General features: G+C 45.3%; 6 protein-coding genes across 6 annotated transcripts; 2 read left to right on the top strand and 4 right to left on the bottom strand.

Annotated features, from left to right (window-relative positions):
• Window positions 1-145: 145 nt before the first annotated feature.
• Window positions 146-860, bottom strand: ATEG_08578 (uncharacterized protein; the record flags this gene model as incomplete). Its single annotated transcript, XM_001217163.1, has 3 exons — window positions 146-175; window positions 339-441; window positions 496-860. 3 exons carry the CDS (start codon window positions 858-860, stop codon window positions 146-148), a joined length of 498 nt encoding a protein of 165 aa, XP_001217164.1.
• A 4,354-nt stretch (window positions 861-5,214) lies between these two features.
• ATEG_08579 (uncharacterized protein) lies at window positions 5,215-5,859 on the top strand (the record flags this gene model as incomplete). Its single annotated transcript, XM_001217164.1, has 1 exon — window positions 5,215-5,859. One exon carries the CDS (start codon window positions 5,215-5,217, stop codon window positions 5,857-5,859), a length of 645 nt encoding a protein of 214 aa, XP_001217165.1.
• A 494-nt stretch (window positions 5,860-6,353) lies between these two features.
• On the bottom strand, window positions 6,354-7,184 carry ATEG_08580 (uncharacterized protein; the record flags this gene model as incomplete). Its single annotated transcript, XM_001217165.1, has 2 exons — window positions 6,354-7,092; window positions 7,144-7,184. 2 exons carry the CDS (start codon window positions 7,182-7,184, stop codon window positions 6,354-6,356), a joined length of 780 nt encoding a protein of 259 aa, XP_001217166.1.
• Window positions 7,185-8,179: 995 nt separating this feature from the next.
• On the bottom strand, window positions 8,180-12,469 carry ATEG_08581 (HET domain-containing protein; the record flags this gene model as incomplete). The annotated part of the gene is made up of 1 exon (XM_001217166.1): window positions 8,180-12,469. The coding sequence occupies one exon, from the start codon at window positions 12,467-12,469 to the stop codon at window positions 8,180-8,182; it is 4,290 nt and encodes a 1,429-aa protein (XP_001217167.1).
• A 1,626-nt stretch (window positions 12,470-14,095) lies between these two features.
• Window positions 14,096-16,548, bottom strand: ATEG_08582 (myo-inositol transporter; the record flags this gene model as incomplete). Its single annotated transcript, XM_001217167.1, has 7 exons — window positions 14,096-14,114; window positions 14,173-14,180; window positions 14,377-14,429; window positions 14,475-14,509; window positions 14,699-14,769; window positions 14,855-16,126; window positions 16,195-16,548. The coding sequence occupies 7 exons, from the start codon at window positions 16,546-16,548 to the stop codon at window positions 14,096-14,098; spliced, it is 1,812 nt and encodes a 603-aa protein (XP_001217168.1).
• Window positions 16,549-19,433: 2,885 nt separating this feature from the next.
• On the top strand, window positions 19,434-20,006 carry ATEG_08583 (uncharacterized protein; the record flags this gene model as incomplete). The annotated part of the gene is made up of 6 exons (XM_001217168.1): window positions 19,434-19,520; window positions 19,600-19,622; window positions 19,652-19,657; window positions 19,733-19,766; window positions 19,796-19,924; window positions 19,986-20,006. The coding sequence occupies 6 exons, from the start codon at window positions 19,434-19,436 to the stop codon at window positions 20,004-20,006; spliced, it is 300 nt and encodes a 99-aa protein (XP_001217169.1).
• Window positions 20,007-26,346: the final 6,340 nt, after the last annotated feature.

Genomic DNA, 26,346 nt, shown 5'->3' on the forward strand with positions numbered 1-26,346 from the left:
AAAGTTCGTTGATCCAATACCTGTGCTGAATTCATGTTGGAGAACGGTGCATCGTTATAAGCATAATATCTCTGCAGACAGCACAAGTATCGGCATCGGATCATGCATTGAAACAAACCAACTTTTAGTTACTCCTTTTCGATATCTAGCTCTTAAGCACAAACCACGCAACGAACTATCACACCCTGCAGCAGTATTATGACATAAATCTAGCTTCAGCTCAATCATGTCGACCCGCCCGATCGATGCCTTTTCTCAAGGTGCACCTTCAAATTGTCCTTTCGGTTGAATTTACGAGAGCACCCTTCGACCGGACACCAGAAGGCGTTGGGACACACATGGATGGTCTTGACATGCCGCATCAGTTCTGCTTCCCGGCGAAAACGGCGATGGCAGTCGTCCCATTTGCACATGAATGTCTTCTGGGCTGCCTCATTGCGGCTAACAAAGGAGAATTAGTTCAGGCTGGGGAGGTTAACCGGAGAGACAACATACCTTTGCTGACCGACAGTGGAATTCACATCGCGCTTCTGGGGGGCAACGTGAGACTCCGCCTTAGGGCCAAGGGTGCGACTTGACTGGGTCAGATCAATGTAGTCCGACCCTCTCGTGCCTTGTGCGCCTTCCGCGCTAGCAGTCAATGAGAGATTGGGGACTGCATCAAGGTTCATAGCCCCAAAGGTGTCACCATTGCCTCTGAAGACATTGAGGAAAGGTGGATGTCTGGGGTCATGGTAGAGCGTCAGAGGGTACACAGGATACTCGAAGGCGCCGCAAACTCCCGCACTTTGAGAGTACACGGCCTCATGGGCATCCCTGTCCCTGGGGTCAATCGAAGAGCGGCTGGTGTTGGAAGCCATCTATGGAGTCGAGGGTTCAATGGACGAAGAAGATAATATCGAGACAAAAACACATACGATTCCGCCCGTGTCATTCACACGCCTCAGGTGAGACTTTGCTAATGATGGATGAAAGAACATTTAACCAAATCCCTTAGGGGGATGGGACATTTTATATCTCAGTCTCTCTCTTTGAGTACTGGGGCCTTATGACATCCCACGTATTTCGATCCAGAAAGAACTGATTGCACATTTTCGCGGAAAACAGCGTTGTGCCCCCTGTTCCCCCCTGTTGCCCTCGTTTTCAGTCGGTCTGGCTGTGCAGCGGGCAGTCAATTGGCAGCCAATCACGGACTACTGCTAATCACGGATGCATGCACGTCCGTCTTTTACACTCTGCAGCCTTCGCCTTGTCCAAAATGTCCTTGCCTCGAGTCAACTTGGCCCATTTATTCTACCCGTCAACTTTCTCCATCGGTTCACCCCATTGTCATGCTGCTCTACCCGTTGCCATGCTGCTGAGCCTCGTGCGGCCACGAATGCAGACACAGTCATTGGCTTGATTCTCAACTTTTTTTACTTTTTCCGTTCCATGCGCTCCGCCGGGACGTCCATAAGAAACGCCTTTGGCCAGCACGTCTGGAATAGTCGTGGCCGATCTTCCGCGCTTCGAAGCCAGCTTACGAGATTCAGCCCACTGTCCCATCATGAGGCCCAGATGGTCTTGGAATAATCACCGACTGATATGTTAAGAGAGAGAGACAGAGATACTGGCAGTTGACCTACCTAGTACCTTGGAATGATTTAAGAGCTTACTGTCTAGTACATGGGTGCATGCAATGTGGGAAATGACAACAGCCTTGGATATATCTCAAGCCGAAACTAGATCATCACCAGTATACATCTGTGCCCATCCTGGCATCGGCAAAATTACGTTGTACTTTGGTAACTGACCCTCCCAAGGTGATACCTAGTCCGCCCGACGCAGGCCTTCTGCATGTAATCAGCCTTTCAGGAGTTTTGGTGTACTTTGGGTGTGGTTGATGGTACTTGGGACACAGTGCGACTTAATGGGGACATAATAGGACATAATAAGACTTAATGGGACCGGGACACGATGGGACACGATGGGGGACGTGCATGGGAGTGCATGGGGGTGCAGGAGAGTGCAGGAGAGTGCAGGAGAGTGCAGGAGAGTGCAGGCGGAGTACATTATGTGTACCGGTTGGTGGAGGGTGAAACACGATTTGCAGCCGCAATCCAGTCCTGCTACATGACCGGACATCTTTCAGCACGGTGCATCTAGTAGCCCAAAGCCGCCTCGCGGTGGGTGTTGTTCCTGCGGATCGGCCCATTCGCCCGCCCCCGTCCAGGCGCTTGCTTGTCCCATCCAGGTTTATCTTGACGCCGCACACTATACTTAATTTGTAAAAACATCCTCTTTACAGAGGGATTTATACTGAAGAGGCTAAGCGTACTGACATCCGGTTCAATGCAGGCGCACACTTTCATCGATACAGGCTAGACCTCTGTAACGGTATTCTATTTGTTTGATTTAGAGTGCAAAAGATCAATCCACAACCATTCCTTCTGTCTCTGCAACTCACCAAAATAGTACACTTAGAGGGCTCTAGATCCCTGCCAGACAAGTGACTCAGAAAAATAAAAATGAACACAGGGGCCGAATCGGCTGGCAAGCTGATGCCTCCCGCACCGTCCAATCCGAAGCGAACTGGTCAAGAGCGGCCCCTGAAGCCGCAGCTGTGAGCACTTGACTCGAATTGAAAAGGGCTGAAGAATCCACGGCCCAGCCAAACCAACGGAACGGGGATCACCTCCCGATTCCAACCATGTCCTCCAACCACACACGACCATGCTGCTTCCCCAACGGCAGTATCGCGAAGAACAATGTGCCCTGCACGGCGGCGCCACCGACATCTGCCTCTCGAACGGCTTCTGTATGAACATCAACCATCAGTCGTGGACGATGTCTCGAGGAGCCTGTACCAACTAGGCGTGGGCTGCGGGTGTCCCGATAGCGAGCCGAAACAGAGCAGAAAGAGTAAGCTGACGGAAACGCGTGCAGTCTCCGCAAACGACTATCCCCACGGCGGCTGTTCGATCATCAATCTCTCTTACGAGGCCGGGCGCACCACCTGCGCATCGAATGGACCCGAAATATCCAGGCCCGGTGGGATTAGAGTCGCGGCATCCGGCAGGGGCGCTGATGGGGAGCGAGGAGACATAATATCATTGTGTGCAGATGTTACAGATTAACGCACTCCTCACTCCTTTCTATGACTATACCAGAGTACAGCACTCTGGGTCTCCTGATCGGGACTGACAAGACCAGAACCGCGCATATCGCCGTAGACTTGCCAATCTCTAGGAAGAGACCTAGGGTTAGGTGTTAGGTCATCTACCGTACCATATGCATATCCGATGGCAGGTTCCAGAGGGCAATCGGCATTGTTAGCTCCTAGATCAAGCGAGCAGTTTACTGTAATCTTTATGCTACGTTCTGCGTACCAAATCCTAATCCTATACTATATAACCGACTATCTATAAGTACGTCACTATCTGACTCTTATAGAAGATTTAATAATTCTCGACGGGGCCTTAGTTAATGCAGTACGTTCGATTTCGAATTATGGATAAAATAAAGGAATATACGGGATTAATAGAATAAATACGGCATTTATACAGTGACTAATAAAGATATTCTCGAGCCTCTAGTGTATAATATCCTGCTTGCTAATGCTCGTTCAAAAATATCTAGAAAAAGTAAGGGTAAGGATATAAAAGAGTGGCATATAAAGGTTGCTACTTTAAACTAGAAGACGGCAGATGGGCTGCCCAAAACGGCCGCAGTCGACGCCGTTTTTGGCCGTCCATCTGCCACGTCTTCCCGCCACTCCCCCGTGCACTTATGTCCACGCACCGCCAAGCACCGATCATCGACCCACCCAAACCTCATTTGTCCGCAGCGCAGTATACCTACAAGCGCACTGTTCTAGAGGCCAGCCAATGCTAACATCCCATAACCTTCGCTGCGGTCTCTGAGACGCTCTAAAAATGGCCTCTTCTCGAAGTGCTCTTATAAACAGTGACCGTTCCCTCGGCTATCCTTATGTCCTACATCCCATTCGCATCTCCCAACTCGCTCTTTTGAATCCCAACCCTCGGCGGGCCACTGCTATCAAGTGCTATAGAGACCTTCAGCAAAAGGTTTCACGCCCAAAAAGCATTTTTTGTTGACTGCGCTGCATCTTCACATTATATCTCGCCGCCATCGCAAGATTCCCTTGTCATCCGACGACAGCGATTCCTCTGAACAGGAGAGCACTGAAGACAGTCACTATAACACGGGAGTAGCGGAGCCTGAAGATGACAGTTCCCAAGATAAGGATGTCGGCGATGCGGCACTTCTCTTTACGGACAATGAACACCCACCAGAGTATTATATCCAGCAGCTTGCGATTTTCGATGAGACCGACTATACCAGTACGAGTGAGAGCAGCGCCCTTCCTTCGGCTACTGCTGGAGCTCGAAATTAAAACATAGGATTGCCGATGATAATAACATTCTATTTCGACTATGCTGGTGTAGTCTGTAGATTGCTGGTGGATCTCGGGATGAGAATTTAATAGGTTCAGTCCACCGTCCTTTTAACTCTTCCCGACATTTGTTCTTCTCCGCCATTAATCCCTAGGATAAGACTCTCGCCGCTTTAGAATAAGTGAGTGAGCGAGAATTGTTCTGCGGAGGCGAACTGCATGTAATTGACCACATTAGGTGAGGTATCTATGGGACCGGTCCATGAGGGCCGGTTAATCAGATCTGGTGGCGGCGGATTAAACAGACCGCGGTTCCTAAGTGATTAATCCCAGCCATTTAATATTTGGGCCCGTTACCTTATTACTCTCGTTAGTTAAAAAGGATCTGTTAGGAAGACCTGGATAGTAGCTCACTTTTCAGCTGCCGGTAGGAGGAGTTGTGTGGGAAAAGGTATGTCTCCCTTTTTACGTCGTGATTAGTTACTCGCTCGGAATGACTGTATATGCACCTACCGCGTGCTAGTTAGATGCTAACTAGAATGGGAAGAGCCAGGGCTAATCAATAAAATAGTTCTGATGTGGCAAGTAGTTATGTAGTAGGGCTGCGGTTGATTAATTATCGGCCGCAGTGCCTGAGGCCTACCAATTTAGTATTATTATTACTAACGAAAAGCGATCGTACTAGAATCAATGTAGAATGTGAGTAAGACAAGTCGAGCGATTATTTTAGCTCGTCTCCCCATTGCGAATCTTCTTCCTCTTTCTTCTCCTACCTTTTTTCTCTCTTTGCCGTCTCCCCTTCCCTCCTGATATCTAAAATGTCATTCATATCGCCGCCCGGATCCACCGAGGAGTTGCATAACAGACTCCAAGGCGAGCCGCACTGGGGATACACTATCTACTGCACTATCTTCTCTGCCCAGGCAGACACTGCATTTCCTACTATTCTCCGCTATCTCGACGCCTGCGTTAAGAAATCGCTCTTTTCCGAGTGCGCCTACTACAGCGAGAAGTCCCCCGGCGTAAATCCCGCCATCTATCAGAATATCTGGGCTAGATATCAGTCCACCGTCGTTGAAGATGCGGCGCAGTTCGCGAGGGCCTCGATAGAGTCAGTTCGGGATCACTTTGAGGCCGTTGTGGAAGGACAGGGCCGACGCGACTTCTTCAACTCAGATCGCATGTGCATTGTCATCGACGAGGAGTCCCTGCTCACGCTGCTGGATGCATCGGTGGAGGCCCTGGAGGCGGAGGGGCCTGACCACGTCCTCGAAACGACGCGGTTCGTGAAGGTGCTCGAGGCGTGGCCAATACTGGACCAGTACGACAGTTTCCCGGGGTGGATGAAGTGTTCGCCCCGGGCCCTGTGGGATCTCTGGAAGATGATAGGCGATGGCGAGGAGATGAGGAATTCGTGGGAAGATATCCATGAAATGCACGGGGGGGTGTATTGTGGGCCGTGACGGATAATAATACGACAACGGACGACGTTCTATATAGATGGTTTAGCGTGTAGAAGGCTATGGCGGCACCTAACACGCTGCTGTTTTGGTCAGTATCTTGTGTCTTACTTTACTTTCTTTTAAACTCCCTCACTAGTTGTTGTCGCAGGCCTCTGCGTTTGGGCAGTCTATTGAGTACATAAACCACCGTTATCTGAGCACAGACACATCTGTCGTACAGTCTTAGAGTTGAAGTAAGGTTAGGCTTTTATTAGCTCGGAGAAGGCGTCCTCGCTTTATAAGTACTGGACCCGAAATACGATCTGGTGGCAAGCTGCCAAATCTACAACCTTCATGAGTATGAGAGAACGCGGATACTGTGTCCCTTGCTTCCGGCACCGAGCGGTACACTGCTTATCAACTCCCAACAAAATAGGAACATCCGTTGCTATGCGGGACACCTGTCACAGTCGCATCTGAGAGACAGCGGCCACTCACTATATCTTCCCTCCATTTCAGTACTCGTACTTGATTTCAGCCGATCGACTGGGCGAGTAGAGGGGAAATGGGTATTTTGGCGGCGGATATTCCCAAGGTGGGTGCGGTGCCGGGTTCAATGACAGCATCATTCTTGAGCTCAAAATTGGAAAGTCTCCGAGAAGATCATGAAAAGAACTCTGTAGCCGGAGCTTATCAATGCAATATGCAGAGTATTGGCTCAACCAGCCCAATAGAGCATCAGGCTCATGGAGCCTAAGGAATGACAGCTGTAAAGCATCGATGACTGCAAGTTGTGTATCAAGACTCTCTGGTTTTTTAAGGTCTTTGAAACAGGCAGTCACTTTGTTGAAAGCCAGATCCTGTAGCTCAGGGATGAGATATGTCCCTGAGAAGATATACAGACGCACGTGGACCAATAATGGATGGTTCTCAGAAGTAATATCTGTCGCTGACGTTGTGACAGTAGGCGGATCTTTGACATCTGCTTCAATACCGTGTGGAAGGGACTTTTGGACGGTTCCGATTTCGCTGATCACAGTAGGATAATCGCCCCTGTATGCCCATTCAATGAAGCGTGCAAGCGTTCCTTCTGTCGTTTCTTCGAATTTGTATATTCCTCGTTGGCCCTCATCGAAACCCCGATCCAAAGCAGCAATCACTGGTTTAGATTTTAAGCCAAGCAGCTTTCGATGGATTTTAAATAACCGTCCCATCCGACCAGCTTGGAGAGAAACAAGCTCTGAATCAAGAAAACTATCACGAGGTTAATATGATGTACGTCTATTTTCTCGATAAGTAACATACTCGATGTAAGTCGATTCGTGGTCGTTGGCCCTTTTCTCCATGGCTATTTGGGAGAGCAGCAATGACACTGGTAAACTAGCAATGTAGGGTTTAGTAAACCACAGACTCAAATAGGTGGATGATTCAGAGCTGGAGACTCGGACGGTGGCATTCTTCTACTTTTTGTAACTTCCTTCGCCCCGGTGGGGTTCCAAATGGTGGCACAACAAACAAGGACTTCCAATCATCACCAAATTGCAACCCGCTGACACGTGCTGTGTCGTAATTTGCCAGGACGATGTGGATGGCTAGTTTGATCAGGGAGTAATTTTCATCTAACAACAATGCGTGTTGATTGGAGATCGACCGGTCAAGTCTCTATAGTAGACATAGTATAGGAAAGGTTGAGTTAGTGCTGATATACATGGATCCCTCTGGCAGGCAGATAATGCCTCTATCAACCAGGATGTACACGAATGCTCAAACCACCACTTACGTCGAGCTTGACTCCCTTAACAGATCCACACACCGATGCTCCACCCTACGTGCTTGGGGCTTGCCGTGTCGGAAGGGCGGCTATCCCAAGTTCCTAATCTCACGCCAGACATACATCTATGTTGTCGGACTCTTTTCACTCGGCGCACATTCTGAAATGCGGGCCATAGCCCCTTCTGTTGACAGCGGGGCAAGCGCCCAACTAAGCAATATTAAATTTCCCAGGATATTCTGTCATGCCCACCAAAAGTCTCTTGAATTTTGGATTGAAACAGGTACATATCCCTCATATGGCTCTCTGTATACTTCTGTTGGATACACTCCCAAAGACCCAGCAGATGGCCAAGGTCACGTGGAGTCTCCTTTGCAAGACACAACAGTCCCATCGTCCGCTTTCAGGGCGGCCGTACCCTACCTGCTTTCCCACTTTCCTTATGGGAACCTTGGCTGGGTTCCGGCGTATAGTCTTCAGCCTTTGGCCTCTGATGTTGTTGCAGTTCGAAGTTTATCTAGGCGGAGGATGGGCTCTGGCTGGGTACAGGAAACGAAGTGAAACTCTCGGTCAAGCCAGCCGAATCATCCTCATTATCGGGCCGGCGTTGTCCCATGCGCGAGCATGGATCTTTGCAACCGTAATCCGCTCGCCAAACTCGTGACCCATATCCAGATCCACGGCAAGGACGTTGATCAAGCCACTACCCGTCCCCACGGCCGGGTAAGCGTCTTCATCAAACCACCCGATCTCCCCTTCGACACGACTTGGTCCGGTCCGCGGAGAAAACGTGTCCTCGTGCCGGCTGACGCCAACAAGAAGCATCTTCTTCTCCGCAGCCGGGCTCACGGCCCTCCCGATATATACATAGCCGGCCTGTTCCCACCAGAGCCCACAGCGCCGACCTGCGCCGTCGAGGATATGGCGGACGGCCTGCCGACCCGGTGAGTGGATAGAACCTTTGTTCGAGATATACTCGCGCTCCGTGGAGATGGTGAAGGTGGTGAGAGGCACAGTGGGAGCCATGAACTGAAGGACGTTGGGGAGGGAGGGAGACGCATGGACCGGACTGTCGACGCCTGAACTGTTGAGGTCCATCCTTTCCATACGAGATGAAGGAGCGGAGTCTTCAGGGGCGGTAGAGGCGGATGTCAAGGAGGGAGCCCCTCGCGGCTGCTTTCGGCCCGGTATCTGTTGGATCTTCTTTCCATCCAGGTTGATCGTGAACTCTTCAATGAGCGACGTGGGCAGCGGCTCTTCCGGCCTCATATCTGCAAACAGCCGGTACTCAACAGGCCCGGTCCAACCAACCCACGACCAGCTGGGGAATCGCCTATCCACCTTCTCGTCAAACGTCTGCACCGGAGTGGGGCCCCAGACTTTCTCGATACCCCGATGGGTCAACAGCGCCTCCCCAAGGACCGGCCTCCGCTCTGTGCGAGGATCACCCAAAGTCGCCAGCGTGTGCCCTCGGCGCGGGGTCTTTCCCCAAGTGGCCCAAAGCAGCGCGAGGTCGAGCGCAGACGTGGGCAGACCGCAGATGATGTCGCTCTGAAATGATGCGTGGAGGGCAGCGAAGGTCCCCCTAAAGGCGTTGATGATGTCGCCTTCGTACGACAATTGCCGCAGGGTGTACTTCTCGACGAGTTTCGTGTACGTGGCAAAAGTCTTGGCCAGTCTGGATTGGGGTTCCAAGTCCTCGACTCTACAATCGTGAAGATCCGAGAGCGGGTTATCAAGAGAAGTCGTAACGACGGCCATTTCATCGCTCTCGTCCACCCACTTGTCGGTCCACTTGGAGCGCACAGGGCTGTTAACACCGCACTCCGAGAGCACCTGGTCGCGCCAGCGGCCGCACTGAAAATACACGTACTGATCCGCGAAGTATAGGCATCGCCTCGAGAGCAGCCGTTCTTGGAACGTCCACCCGCGCGTGTCCCAGCACGAGGCTTCAAGGGCGAGGTGAAGAGGGGGCGCCGTGGCCACCAGACAGAGGGACACGGTTCCCTTTTCGTCCCGTCCCGGACCACCGTCTGAAGATGGACTGTAGTCTAGGTCTTCGTTTCCAGCATCCACTGCAAGCCACTCCACTGGCTGGGGAGGACGGGTGCCCGGCCGCACGCCGGGCAGACCGGCGTCTGCACTGGCGCCGTGCAGAGCCACGACGGTTGCGAAGGCGCGGCTGTAGATGACGTCCATCTGCGCCATGTCCTGCATCTTCCGCTTCGCATCGTCCTGGACGATGCAGAGCGCATCGACCCAAAGGTAACGCTCGCCTAAAGCGCGGACCAGCGCCATGGCATCAGCAATGGTGCTCGGAAGCCGTCGTGGCAAGCTCCCTTTCTGGCAGCGGGATTCGTAGTTCGCAACCACGGTTGGGCACATGTCGACTGCGCCCCATACGTAGCTGAGTGCGAAGTACCGGACGGCCGACGTGGCGCGCACGAGGCAGTTGTCGAGCACGTCGACGAATACCATGGGGATGCCCTCGGTGTTGTAGCTTTCGTCACAGTCGTGGAAGCTGCGATTGCACTCCTTGCCATGGTTGAGTTCGCAGTCATCCAGCCAATGTCTCAGCAGGCGGACATCGATTTGTTGGTTCGTCCAGGATGGGGGAGGGGCGCGGTGATTATCATCAACGGCGGTGCCGCTGACCATGCCTTCCGACTCTCGGTGCTGTTCTTTGGCTTCCCAACCCTGCCGCAGAGCTGTCGTATAGTTGCTTTCCGTGACCATCCGCAGATATCCCACCTCCCGCATCCCATACTCCACTGATAGGACTGCCTCCCCGGTGGCCTGAACCTCCCCCACGTGTAGGCTGACGCCCTGTATCTCGGGGTCAATGGCGGCGAGATATGGGTGGAGGCGGTTCGCCCCGCGGTCCGTGACAATAAGTGAAAGCACAAGCCGGCAGAAAGTGCACTGCTGTCGCAGCTTGAGCTGGCTCCAGTTGCCGAATGGCCACCACGGCTGATTCCACTTGAAGCCAATGGGGTGGTCTATCGTCGGGGCCAGCGGCTTGATGAACCGGCACATGCGGCAGAGTGCTGGGTTCGGATGCTTGCCATCCGCTTTGGCTTTCTCGATGCTGTCCCTTTCGAGTCGTATGTGTCGCTCCACGAACTCGGTTTCAGATACCCGTTCAGTCGGGTCGTAGCCGAGGATGTCGGTCATGACGGTGGACAAGTCCATTACTATTCGCTTGTTGGCCGGATCTATAGCTAGCTGCCGCAGCCCCAATTCCGTTTCATACTTCTTGACTTTCCAGGGCCGCGACCGGCGATCTTGGAGTTTGGTTGCCTTATCGAGCTCAATTTCTCCCGCTCTTTTCTCGGCCTGTTGACGGCTTATTGCCTCCTTGCTCCTGGCAGCGTCGGCGTAGACCTCGAGGATTGTTATGACCTTCTGTCCGATTCGGAGAATTCCATTGGCGAACCCGTGTGATTTGCATGCGGTGGCGATCTGGTGGTGCAGATACTCGGCCCCTGCATCTTTTGCCTGTCCCCGAGGCGCCTGCAACAGCTTGCGTACGTCTCTCGACAAGCAAGATACTACCGAAATATTTACCGGAGGCTTCGTGCCGGAGCGCTCAACCTTGCCGTTGTAGTCGTAGCATGTCTGCTCGACGTGGCGAACAGCCTCGTCCAAGTCCTCCAGTTTCCTCGACAGAAGGTATTTGCGGCCCAGTACATCACCGTAAAGCTTATGGCAGTTCTGTCGCTGCTTGTAATCGCGCGGCATGGCCATAAGGTGCCGATATGCCGTCACGGTGACCTCGGTGACCTCCTCTATAGATGCGATAGTGGTTATGAAGTCATGGAGCTGGTGCATGTGCCGAAGTAGGTAATCGCCCTTGGCCACATGCGAGGCTGGAACGGAAGCGAGAGCCATGTCTGAGAAGCTGATAGCATTGCGAAGATCTTCGACATTGCCTGTCTTCTTGTGCCGACGGGAATAGAGAGATGCGACCAAGTGAAGGCATTGAGGCCTCAGCTCCGAGCGGTCCGTCAAACGGCCGAGTCCGTCCCGAATCAGCCTCAGAGCATCATCCAGGTCTTCGAGGGCATCAGTCCGCTCGAATCGGACCGCCGCCATCTGGCCGAGCTGCATGGTCGCCATGCCGCCCACCGGGGACCCTGGCGGCGAGATCAACTGCAGCTGACGGAGCAGCTCGACGGCCTCCGCCCGGTCCGCGGGATCATTGCGGCTCGAATATCGCGCTTCCAGACGCGACGTCAGATTGAGGAGACCGGTTAAATAGGCCACGCTGCCCGGCGCCGTATGCGCCATGATCTCCTGCGCGCAGGCGATCGCCTCATCCAGGTCGGCCGCGACTCCAGCACTACTTCCCCGACTCCTGCTACCCTCCATGGTCTCCGGGCCTGCGGTGGAGTCCAGCTGATGCCGGTGTGATAATGCGACCCCCAGGTTATTCAGAATCTCACAATACAACTCTATGTCGTTCTCCGGTAGCCTGGTCGCCATCGCCTCCCGCCTCGCCAGCCGACCGTATCTCACCGCCTCGTCAATCGAGAATCGGGACCTTGTCGCCATGTACTCTGACATACACGCATATGACAGCCGGCTGAGGTGCAGCGGCCGCTCGGGCGACTCCCGCGGCAACCGTCGCAAGATAGCATCGATGTGCTGCGTAGCGTCCCGCAGGTGCTGCACGTTTCCCTGCGAGTCCTGTTCATACCCGCGAATGAGCAGGTCTGCCAGTTGAGAGCGGATCACGATCTCCTTTTCGAGCGGTATAGTGCCAGACGCCAATGCGTCGCGGAGCCCGGATTGCAGGCTGGCAATGCGCTGGAGGAACGGTATGTCGTCGCCGCTCCTTGTGCTTTGGTGAGATGCCATTAGTAATAAAGGCGGCCGAAGGACTGCTCACCCTGGCTCTATATGCTGGGCCTCCAAGTTGCTGTGATCTCAAGTTTGCGCGGATGTCTTGCCTCTCTGTCAAGTTGACAAGCAGGAGGGGGTCTAGTACTGAAAGCGGGGTTACAGGGGGTGTGGGCTGCAATCCGCCTGACCTTTTACATGGAAAATCCCTGACGAGACCGTTCATGATCATTGCTGTGCCGGGCACTCTGTACGAATGGTGGACTGGAGAGATGTGACGTATTTCCCCCAGCATAAAAGCTCCATGATTTGTGGGGTTGCAGAGTTCAACGTTCGTCCAACCTGCCAGCTCTTCCACTCACTGGATGTTGGATACTGCTGGAAACCCGAGGGAGCTTTGGATATACTCCAATCTCATGGTACCCTCAAGGCTGAAAAGGGAAATTTCGAAAAGAACCGAGCAATATTTCGAAGTCCTTGCTTCGACAAGGGCGGCGAGTACCTATACAACAAGGCTGCATTCCACTCCATGGATCGGTACACAGACTCAGTCGTTCGAGGACAATCCACTTTGCTTCCCTTTCCACTGGGCAGAAGTGAGCAAAAAACGACATCCAGGCGAACCCCGCAACAAAGAGATGCCCGCGACATGCCCATCACTCAGCCGGCAGCTCAGTGATCAAAGGCTGAGCGCTCAACCAGATCGAGCAAGCCATAAGTAAATTACGTGTGTATGAGGAGCTACCTGACACAAGAACATCCTCCACATGCTGACGTCTATTAAGTGTTACTAACCGGCTGAAAGAGTACCATTGGGAATCGACATTTTGACTTGATATAGGAAGAGGGAATATCATCTGAACAATCGAACGACCTCATATCCTAGCAGATTTGTAACCACAATGTCTCTCGCATTATGCCCTGTATACCATCCTGTATTGTTCGATCTTTCGTGCTGGAGACTTGCTAGTGCAGTTGGTATGATACCTTCTGCACCCCTTTGTCAGACTCACTTCGACCAAGATACATTAGTATCAGAGTAAGTATTATTTCTATTCTCATTTCTACATCTTCGGCCTTTGTTTATTACAAAATACTCTGTGGAAGTCTGGAGACGTCCTTGCGAACGTTGGGCGCTCCTTCGGGGGGTGTTCACTGTCATAACACTAGAACGGAGTCAGGGGGCTCTACTGGCCCCCATCCTCGCCCGGACACATCTCCTCCGAATCAGGACTGAGACCCAGGACGGGTATAGAGCCTACAGTTCATAAGCAGCTATATACAAGTTCAACGAGCGGATACGGCAAGATTGCGCGGGCGCTTGCAACAGTTTAGGGCAAGAACCCAGGATCAGACATATACCAATACTGAGTCGCAGACAGGAATAACCGAGTCAATACTCCAAAATGCGCAGATGATGCTTAAGAGCCCTGCAAAGCGATTAACCATAGGGAAACCCTGGGGCAGAGAGATAGAGCCTAGGGTAGCGGTCTAATTAAGAAGGCGGAAGGGACGGTAGGGTAATTACAACTGTATTAGTTATAATGTCTAGTGAACTAGTGATTTGAATCGCTTTAGAGTGCAATAATGCCGCCGATATATTTAGTGTGGCTGCTGAATGATTCTATCCTTCTGTCTTGCAGCCTAATGGTCAAACTGGCACCTATAGTATTGTTAATACTAGTTGAAACCATTCTAACGAACGGTTTCTCTCTACTTACAGGTTAAACTAATATAGATATTGTAATTCTACTATATGCAGTAACTATACAGTCGTTACAGTATGTTTCGGCGGAAAAGCCAGACTAAAGTGCAACCACGCTTCAAGAGTCTCAATCTAAACCGCCATTCTACCACCATACTGCACCACACACCAATTTTCTAAAGGAGATATGGACAAAAGAAAACCAAAAACAAAAACTTACAACAGCATAAGTATGGTAGTGCTCACCAGGCGCTGCGTAGGCAGCTTGCCGCCCTATTCAGTCTTCCTTCAGGGCCATTCAGATGCCTGTTCACCTACCCGAATTGTTATGGGACGAACAGAGATGGATCTTCCTATCTAAGCGTGCCGTATAAACAAGAAGGAATAGCTAAGAAACAGAAGGTCGGGCAGCGGTCTAGTGTCAACAAATAAAGCAAGAAGACAGTATACGGCGGCAGAAGCGAGGTCCTACCGAGCTCCAGCTACTGGTTCGTACAAGGCCTATAGAATTCATAACAAAACTGGAATATACTGCCACCTACAGCACGTATTGTAGATATTGCGCAATAGGTCCATCAAGCCACCATACAGATGAGAGCACAAAGAAGATTATCTATACAGTCAGATCGTTATTCGTGACAGCGACACGCTCCTTCAATGGCTCAATACTTTACAACAGAAGGCGCTCAATGCCCCACCGGAACAGGCCTCTCCATCGTCTTCATGCGCTGCTCGATAATCTCCTTCCGCTCCTTACGAAGATTGCGCGCATACGCCACGCCAAAGCCATGCTGAAACACCTCGCGGATCTCCTCGAGCACCAGCCCCGACACCTCGGGATAGAAGCCCCAGATCAGCACATAGCTCAGCCCGCACAGCCCGGCGTAGAACCCAAACGCCCCCGACGGCGTCATCCCCTTCATCATGGACAAGAACGTGCTCGACACGATCACATTCGGCGCCCAGTTGCAGCACGTCATCCACATCGTGCCCATGGCGCGCACCTCCAGCGGGAAGAAGTCCGCGCTCATCCACGCCGTGTTGCCCACCGACACGCCGTAGAACAGTACGAACCAGATGATAAACACCAGCACGACAACCGCCGACGTCGACACGCCCGCTGTAGCCACCTCGCTCGAGTCCAGGTCAATCGGGATGTTGCGGAACGCGACCGCCACCGCAACCATGCCCACCGACATGCCCCAGACCGTGCACAGGAGCAGCCGCCGGCGGCCCACCCGGTCGACAATCGCCATGTTGACGCCCGTCATGATAAAGTTGCCCCCCGCGACCACCAGCCCGACCGCCGTCGGGTTGCTGAACCCCACCGTCGAGAACAGCGTCGGGCTGTAGTACATCAGTGCGTTGAACCCGGTCAGCTGCGAGATGACCATCAGTCCACACGCCGCCACCAGCGCGCGCAGATTCGCCGGGTCGGCGTGCAGCTGCTTGATCTTCTCCCAGCCCGTGCCGCGGGCGTTGATCGCACGCGCCTGCGCGCACGCCTCGCTGATCGCGCTGAGGACCGTGTCGATTTGGGCGTCGGACGCGGTCCGGTAGATGCGCTGGAGGACGGCGCGCGCTTCCTCCACCCGCCCGTTGTAGGCGAGGTGCCGCGGGGACTCCGGGCAGAACGGCATCAGCGCGAACAACACGATGGGCGGCACCCCGCCCAGCCCGACCATGTACCGCCAGCCGTGCGGGACGTGCGCGAACGCCGCGCCGATGGCGTACGCGATGACCTGTCCGCCGGTGATGGACATGTTGTTCAGCCCGATAAGGCGCCCGCGTGCCCGGGCGGGTGCGATCTCCGCTACGTACAATGGCACCACCATTGCCGCAGAGCCGACGCCTAACCCGACCACGGCGCGGCCCACGGCCATCTGTACGACCGTGTAGGCGGCGGCCTGCAACACGGCCCCGACGACGAAAAGGACGCAGCCAATGTAAATGGCTGTTTTGCGGCCGAACTAGCATGTGTTAGGAGCCCGATAAGACAACAGCAAGTGTAGATAAAGGATGGCGAAGGTTAACGCACCCTGTCCACGGTGTTCCCGGCGGCAATGGCTCCGAAGAACGCACCCCCAGAGCAAAGGGAGGTAATGAGTTCCTTCTCCGAACTCGTCACCGGACGTTCATTGAGATCGTTGTGCAAGTAGACTAGGGCGCCGGAGATGATGCCGGTGTCGTAGCCGAAGAGCAAGCCCGCAATGGATGCCGTCAGGGCTACCAGCCAGACAAACCAGCTCACGGGGAGCTTGTCAATGTCCGTGGCCATGGCCTCGATGTTGGTGGGGCCATGTTTGAGGGACTCAATGTGAGAGCTGCCAGCGAGCAGATCGTCTTTCAGGTCGTCGGCCTTGGGCTGGGGAGAGCCGTCTGATGTAGACATATCCGGAGATGTTATGAGTAGACGAGGGTATTTGGGAATTACTCACCCCAGGGTAATTGGACTCCATGAGGTATATGACATATATAGACCACCAGCGGAGGGGCTATGGGAGTACTCTGTATAGATCGTACCGGCTCTGATGCGGGGGAGCCCGAAACGGCAATCTGGGGCAACCTTAAATGGGCCCAATCCGGGGAAAGATCCACACGGGCCAAAATGCCGCTTCGGGCGTCCGGCTACCTATAGCAGCCTCCATTGGTGCGGCCATTGACGGGCCTTGGCTGCGTCCTAAAAGAGGTATTGTTGCACGAACGCCAAGCGGGCATTTCTTCCCTTCCAGGAATCCTATTTCCAGAGTCTCCATCTGGACTGCCTCGTCGGCGATGCGGCACGTATCCTATGGCGTCAGTCCTGCTGGGCAGTCAGTTGTCAAAGGTATACCGGGGTATATCCCTCGAGGTTGGCATACTCCGGCGTATGACATGACTTGGCAGACTCGGCCACCAGGTGTCAATAGCCGCAACAGATGGCGAAGATCCCGAATGTCGGCTCAAGTAGTACGGAGTATGATAGCTGACATACCAAAGATATGCCGAATTCTTACATCTTTAACCCTTCCCGTACACTGTGGTCAAATCAAAAAAACATACAACAGCAGGGATTCGCTAGTGGTCACCCACCCAACTACTAACCTACCGGCGTGCGGCTTATATGCAGTTAATAGTCGGGTGGATGCACCTAAAGGATGTGATCTAGTGCGCAATCTTGGCGCTCGCGCGACTAGCGCCAGTGTAATATAGACAGGTGCGATTCTGTATGAACACTTATATCCTTGGTGCGATTTTCCTTTTGTGGTGCTTAGTGACCTATCTGGCGAGGAATCTATGCGACTCTATTAGTCTTACGCCCCTCCTTGTGAAACAGTCCAGTACATTGGCGTATGCACTCTGCCACTGTCTATAATAGGCAGCAAGAATATCTGCGTCTGCCAATAACGAGAAGTAGAGCCTCCGCTGACCTAGTACCGTTTTTATTACACGTGATTCAGACTAGGCAGGCTACCAAATTTAATAAGCAGCTTCGATCAGGAGACGAGAGATTGATTACTCCTAGACTCCTATATACCGAGCCTTATCATGAAGATCGCATCGTTGCTTGAGACCAGCGATTGTTGTGACACGGACTTGTCTTTGAGTCCTTGGAGTAGGGCATCAGGTACCGCAGTGAATAATCAGACACTGGACTGCAGAACTTCTAATTGCAGGGTCCACCAGGCGCCAACAGAGACCTCGTCTCGCCAGTATCCGCTACAGCCACTTTTATCAGTTAGACCTGGCGGGAGAAGAAGTTTAAATAATAAGCAACTGCAGGGTATTCATTCTATAAGAGGAATACGGAAGCGTAGGGAATGGAGAGTAATATGTCGGAAAAGTCTATTAAAACATATCGGTATAACAAAGGCCTATTGGTTGTGAAAGTAACTAATCTGTGGAGCAGGCGAGAGGCTGGGGATCTAAGTTATACCCTCTACAGTGCGACTCGTGAATAGAGAAAATATGCCTTATACATGGCATATCAGTAATCCTTCAATCAAACCTCTCTTTAAAAAATCAATAAGCAAGCACTCTATAGGTGCATACATGGAGCTCCACGCGCATGTTGGGCGTTCCTTCTGGGCAGTTCACTCTTATAATACTAAAAGAGGTTCCGAAGGCTCGGCCGACCATCATCCTCACACATATATACATTCTCTAAATCGGGGACTTAGAGGCCTAAGATAGGAGTAGGGAGCCCGCAGTTCATAAGCAGCTACAAGACCTGCGAGACGACACCACGAGATTGCTAGAGCGCCTGGAACAGGCTAAGGCAAGGATCCAGAATCAGACATGGGCCGACACAGAGTCTCAGACGGACATGATCAGGTTAATAGTCCAAGATGCGCAGACGATGGTTAAGATGCACCAACGGCTGCTGCCAAGCTAGGTCCTGGGGGAACGTTTTCCGACGGCAGTTGTATGCACGAAACACTCGAAATCGACCGGCTGATTGATCATGACTATAAGCAATCCGATCGCAAAGCCGATTAGCACATTCAGACGCCACATGGCTGCTTTACTGGCTCGGAGTGCAACAGCTGCGGTAGTCTTCAAGCAGATGTATTTAGACCAAGTAACATCAAAAGCGCGGTTTATCTAGCGAGACGACTTTATTGAGCTAAAACCCGGAGAGGATACTATGCGTCGATGCCTTCAAAATAAGCAATGTCTCTCAACAAAGGAGATATTATCCCACCAAATACATGCTCCTAAAAATCTCTCCATGCGTCGGTCTTCAGAGGCATGCACTCATTTGGCCATGATCAAACAACCCAATAACAAATTGGTTGCAGATAAGCGCCCTTGGAGGTAGATCGTGCTTTGCCTAATGGAGGAGAGGTGGACATGTTGTATATGTTTTTTCTTAACAAAGGCATCCATGCCCCTCTCATAACTGCTTATTTCATCTCCCATAACAATAACTAACTATGGCTAGTTAATTAATTAATTATCTATTGTAAACAGTGTTGTGTCCCATAGGGGGAATAGAGAAATAGGAGATTAATAACCTCGTCGAAGAGGGGAATAGAGAATGTGCTGTTGGGTGATGACAGTTACTAATAAACCCTTTCGCGGCCTCGGACTAAAACAACCAGAACAATTTCTAAATAATTTGATTATGTACAGCGTCCAACTATATATAAAATGCCACTTTAAGAGATACATAATTATAACGACGCCAAGAAGAAGAAGAACAACAGTTATGGGAAAAGGAACAGCGATTCAGACAGCAAGCCGAGAACTAACTAAGGCTTCCGACGCAACAGACAATACTTCCGGAATTCCTCGATGCCTGCCATGCGTATTTATCTCCCGGGCTATCTATCCAGAAAAAGAAAGACTTATCAACCAAGAGTAGCCGGGCAAATACTAACTGTAAGCTTTGACCGAATAAGATTCGCGAGTAGGCTAGTTTTCTAGCTAAGATAGCTTTACAGCTATCTAGGATATATAGGATGCTGCTTGTATATATCTCCTGTAAGATAGATTATCTAATACTCTTCAAGGCGAGAGTAAGGATATAAGCTCTTAGAGGGATATCTTCGAAGAGTTGCCAGAAAGCATGCGCAAACTATTAAGCTCTATAGTCGATATCCTTCTAGCTCTAAGCTAGCACTTAGTGTATGATCTGCTAGCTTATAGACGGGTAGGCTAATGCGCAGACCGGATTAACTTTCCGCAGGGCATACAGCTCGGCGGGTGTCAAAAATTTCCTCCGGGGTCCTAAGATTCTGCCACCGCTTTTCCCATCGGGTCCTAAAGTCTTTGGGACCCGCTGGGTATATGCTAAGAATTTTTTTAACACCCGCTGAGCTGATATCTAAATAAAACTTATTTTAGTTAGAGATTAAGGTTACCTAATAATATAATACTTTATTTTAAGACTTCTTAGTCTTACTAGACCTTCCTTTTGCTAATTACTTTTTTCTACTTATTTTTGTAAATTTGTACTACAATCGCCATGGCAGATCTAGAATTAAGAAACAAAATTACTCGCTAAATTAATAATATTAATCTAGTAATTAAACTTAAGGTTCGGCTGTATATACTCTATATATACTCTATATATACTCTATATATACTCTATATATACTCTATATATACTCTATATATACTCTATATATACTCTATATATACTCTATATATACTAGAGATATCCTTATCTAATACTAATCTGTAGTCTAGGGCCAGTAATTAAATTTTACTTAACTGTTACCACGCTCTCTATTACTATTATATAACTGTTACAGCACCCCTGTCAGTCAACTAGTTGAGGGCGGCCACGCCAGGCAGAACCGCTAGGCAATAACAACCAACTAAACCCCGTAATAAAGAGATACCCGCGACTTAGCCTGAGGCTTAGTAATCATAACCTAAGTACTAAATCTAATCAGAAAAGAACGTATAAAATTTAAGTATGTATATATCTCTACGAACTTAATTTTCTAGAAACTATCTTTCTACTAATTAGAGCCTGTAATATATTAGAAGTTAACTAAATAGTAGATCCGACCAACAACATCTACTATCTATCTACTAGTATACTTACTACTAGTATACTATACTACTAGATTAAAAAAATATAAGAATACTTGTTACTATATACTTAGATAGTTCTTGTTTAGTTCTTCGCGTTTAATATAACTGTTATTAATAACTATATCGTTGTTTTTGCTAGTACAATTCGTTAATCTCTTATTATAAGTAGATATATATATTCTCTTAGCTCTACTTCTATCTTTACTGCTTCGGATTTTAAGATTATTATATTTATTCTTAGAAATTTTATTGTTATTTATAGGAGTCGCCTTACTTTTAGAATAAGTATTAGTTATTCTCTCGGACTAGTAGATTCTAGTTATTCTTATGCTTAAACTATAACACTAGTAGATTACGCAGCCTAGATAGATCCTAGGGTTTAATAAATTAAACGCTAGGTAGTATAAATTAGTTTAAGCAATATATCGACTGTATTAAGCAATAATACTTTACAGATCTTATAGAGTTTTAGTAGAGAAGCGCTTTAACGTACCCCCGACTATTAGAGTATAATTAAATAACTGCAGTTATATATTATATTATTAGAAAATCGTCTCTCAGCTAAGTCGGTAAAGATTAAGCTATCTAAAGTTTTCGATGATATATAATATAAGCTTTATATATTTATTATATAGTTAGACTTGTATATTTATATAAATTATGAATAACTAGCAGATAAGGGAGATAAAATTTTTTTCGTATTAACCTACTTAATAGGACTAGCGTTTAATTAGTTTAAATCTTTTATTAAGAACTATTATATCTATCTATCTAACAGATAAGATAAAGATATTAAAGAAATTTTCGGAAACTTCGAAATCTTTAAATAAAGACTTAAAGAAATCTTCGAAGATATTAACGCGAAGTAAAATATTAAATATAAGATTATATAATTTTAATAAACTAGATTAGCAGTATACTATACTTCCGAATTCTAAAAGCTAGTTATATATCTAGATTAGGATAACAACGTGTTTATTACTATATTTAAGAAAGGGCTTAAATTAGAAGTTTAAAAAAAACTTATCTAGATAGACAGACTAGATACTCTTATAGGGATTATTAAAAAAGCTATTAAGATCAACAACTGCTTACATAAGTTAAATCTTAGAAAATAGAGAGAATAAATTTAGCATAGCTAGCGTAATAGATAAAACAGTAACTATTAAGTTAACGACCGTAGGCTAGCGTAACTATAAAGCTAAGAATACAACAATCTTTACAGGCTAAAGCTAATAAAGTTTAACATAACTAAGCCGTAACGTATATTCTAACAGAAATAAAAACAATAAAAGAAAGAATAACTTTATTATAACTATAGAAAACCCGGATATATATCTAAAGATTATTAATAAAAGAAAGAATAATACGAAATATATTAACAGCTAAAAACTATTTAAAAAGTAAGTAAGATCTAAGAGGCGGACAACTAGTAGAATACGCTAGAAATATTATCTAGTATATCTAAAGAGTATTCTATCTATAATAATAAAGAAAATATACAGCTTAGCTAGAACGATATACTAAGTAACTATAATAACAATATCGGAGCTAGATAAAATATATCTTAGTCTCTATTTATTAGCTACTAACAGTATTAACAGAAGAATTTAAGATAAGAGCTAGTTTAGAAGGACTTAAAGAATAAATATCTTTAGATTAATTAGAAATTTCTTAATTTACTTAACAAAGAGTACGGTACTTAGCTAAAAAGCCTTATATCTAGTAAAACGATTATCTAGAAAATACCGGAGATATCTCTGTAAAATTCTCTAAAACTATATATTATATAAATCCTTACAGAGATTTCGGAATAATAAATTAATTTCTTTAATACATAAATCGAGGACGCTGTAAGATAAGGCAGCTAGAAAAACTATATCTATTAGAATTTAGATTATTAGGATAAAACAGAAAGATAAAGTTAATATTTAACGTATTACTACTATAATAAAGCCTACAATATATATTAACGAAATAATACTAACTATTATATAGCGCTTCTTCTCGCGTTATATACTAAACTAAAGAGACTATTCTATTATATCTATGTAATCAACTAATATTTATGTAAGTATTACCGGGTATACCCTAATTACTAATATATTCTATAGATTATATATTATAATAATATATACAAATAATACTATAATATAAAGACAGCAGTAAAATACAAACTAATATTACTACTTATTATTCTTAAAAATAGGAAAATATATCTATATAGAAAGCTAGACTGCTCTTACATTAGATATCTATAACATCTAGACTATAATAAAATAAGCTAGATAGCCTACTATAACGATAACTATTTTATATATTACTAAGTAAAGATTAACAAGGGATAACTCCTGTAATCTATACGGTAGATAAATAAGCTAAACTAAAAACTGACTTAAATAGCAGCTACTTAGAACGGGCTTTATTTAAAAATCTAGGCTAATATCGCCGGACAATTAGCTTAAGCGATAATTAACTTAGGCGCGGCAGGAAACTTTATGTATTTAGAATTTTTTAGGCGATTAGAAATTATAGGAGTTCTTAAAGCGCGGCCTATATCTATCAAAAAACTTTTAGATAAAAACTTAGAAAGATTTATTAAAATTAAATCGGGATTTCTTACTATAGCTATATAAGAGTATTTTAAATATATAAATTTTAATGTATTCCTAGTAGAGAAATATAATATTATATTAAGAATTCTATAGCTCCGGAAATATAATTTAGTTATTAATTAGTAGAAGGAATAAATAATATTCTACTATAAATATTTAAAAGAACTAAGTATTAGGGATACTAAGACTATACGACCTATTTATAAAGAAGAACTTAAGGATAAGATTAAGCGACTATAAGATAGATTAAATTAAGCAATTAAAATAGTTATTGCAGCTATAACTATTACTAAGAAGAAATAGTTAATAAGCTTATTAGAATAGATATCTATAAACAGCAATAATTACGCAGTAATTAACAGTACTAAGGAAATACCTAAGAGTTCTTAGAATAAGAGATTTTACTTACAGAAGCAGCTACTTAGCGCCTTAGAAGGCAGTAAATTATAGAAATAGCTAGTAGCGACTTAGAAACTAGTTAAAATTTTTTAGAAGTATAAATAATTTAAGGATCTATTTAAATAGCCCGAACGTTCTAGATTACCGAAATATAGTTTGTATAACCATACTATACCGCTTAAACTAAAAATAAAACTATTATATTGTAAAATATACTCTATATTAGAAAGAGAGTTATAAATACTTAAGAAATACATTAATAAGAATCTTAAAAAAGAAACTATTTAACTATTAAAATTATTAGCAGGATACAAAGTTTTATTTATATCTAAGAAAGAAGAAGAGTTATAACTATACATAGATTATTAACTATTTAATAATATTACTATTAAGGACTGTTACCTATTATCTTTAATTAGTAAAATCTAAGATTAAATTCGAGAAGCTAAATAGTTTACTAAATTTAATATTACTAATATATATAATAGACTTCGAATTATAAAAGAAGAAGAATAAAAAACCGCGTTTAGAATAAAATATAGCTACTACAAGTATACAGTAATATTATTTAGTCTTACTAATATACTAGCATTATTCCAACAGTTTATTAATAAAGTATTAGGCGAATATCTTAACAACTTTATTATTACTTATTTAGATAACATTCTAATTTTCTTAAAAACTATCGAGAAATATACTAGGCACGTTAGATTAATACTTTAAAAACTTCGGATCGCTAAGATATAGCTTAAGTTAAAGAAATATAAATTCTATATTTAAGAGACTAAGTTTTTTAGATATTAGATATTATAGAAAGAAGTGTAGACTGAAAAAATAAAGATTTAAGCTATTAGAGATTAGCTATAATTAAAAAATCTTAAGAAATTTTAACAGTTTACTAGACTTATAAACTATTACCGACGATTTATAGATAAATACGCCAATATTATAATGCTACTGTTTAAACTACTTAAGAAAAGCAGAGACTTTTCTTAGAATAAGGAACAACAGGAAATATTTAAAAAGATTAAGAATCGACTTACTATATTACTAATTCTAGTATAATATAACCTATAGAAAGTTACTATTATTAAAACCAACGTATTAGACTATATAATTAGTATATAAATAATATAGCTAGATAAAAATGGAAAACCTTAACCGATTATATTTTATTTAAAAAAGCTTATACTAGCTGAATTAAACTATAATATCTACAATAAAGAACTACTAGCTATAGTAGTAGCGTTTAAGATCTAAAGAATCTATCTAGAAGGAGCTTAGTAGATAATTATTGTTAAAATAGACTATAAGAATCTAACTTACTTTACAATAACTAAAGAGTTAATATAAAGGTAAACTAGATAGTTAGAAGTACTCTTATAGTACGACTTTAAGATTATTTACTATAAAAGATTAGAAAACAGCTAAGCAGATATATTAAGTAGATAACTAGACTACAAGCTTAAGAATAAGATTATTGAACTAGCTATTCTGAAGAAGATAGAAGATAGATCTATTATATATAATAAGTAATAACTTACAGTAACTATCTATATTTAAGATAATATAATTACTAAAATTATCGAAGAAACAAAATCGGATTAATAGATTTAAGAAATACTTAAATATTTAGATAGCGGAAGGCTTATATCTAATAAAAATAATATAGTTTATTTTCACAGATTAATCTACGTACCTAAAGTATTATAAAATAAAATTATTTAGATATATTATAATATTTTATTTTAAGGATACTTTAGCACTGAAAAAGTTATAAAATAAATCTTAAGAAATTATTATTTTTTAAACATGCGACGACGGATTAAGAAATATATTAAGCGATACGACATCTGCATTAAAGATAAATCTTTAAGATATTAACTATATAGACTTATACAGTTACTAGACGTACTAATAAGACTATAGTAATAAATTACTATTAATTTTATTAGACCCTTACTGTTGTTTAAAGAATATAACTTAATTACAGTTATTATAGATAGACTAACTAAGTACGTCTACTTTAAACTATTATATACTACTATAGACGTACTAGAACTGATACAGATCTTCTTTAAGATAATTATCGCTAACTACAGGATACTAATATATATTATATTAAATAGAGACAAGCTATTTATCTCAAAGTTTTAGACTATACTAACGAATTTTATAGGGATTAATTAATATTTTACTACGGTATATTATCTATAAATAAACAGACAAACAGAATAAATAAATTAGATATTAGAATAGTACCTACGTTACTATATTAATTACTAATAAGATAATTAAACTAACTTTCTACTATTAGCATAATTTACATATAACAACACTTACTATATAACTACTAAGGAATTACTATTTTTTGTAAACTACAGGTTTAATCCTATAGCTTTTAACAAACTATAAGTAGTTAAATCTATCGTAGAATAAATATATAATTTAATTAGAATACTTACATACTTATATATTTAACTTTCCTAAGATATTAACTTTATAAACCTACGAAGTAAAATTTACTACGATAAATAATACGGGAAAAAGCTAGACTTTAAAAGAGAGGAGAAAGTATATCTACTCTGTAGAAATATTAAAACTAAATAACTAAGCTAAAAACTTAATTACTAGAAACTAGGGCTATT

Source organism: Aspergillus terreus, genomic scaffold (genome assembly GCF_000149615.1).
Source record: "Aspergillus terreus NIH2624 scaffold_13 genomic scaffold, whole genome shotgun sequence".
Taxonomy (NCBI): Eukaryota; Fungi; Ascomycota; class Eurotiomycetes; order Eurotiales; family Aspergillaceae; genus Aspergillus; species Aspergillus terreus.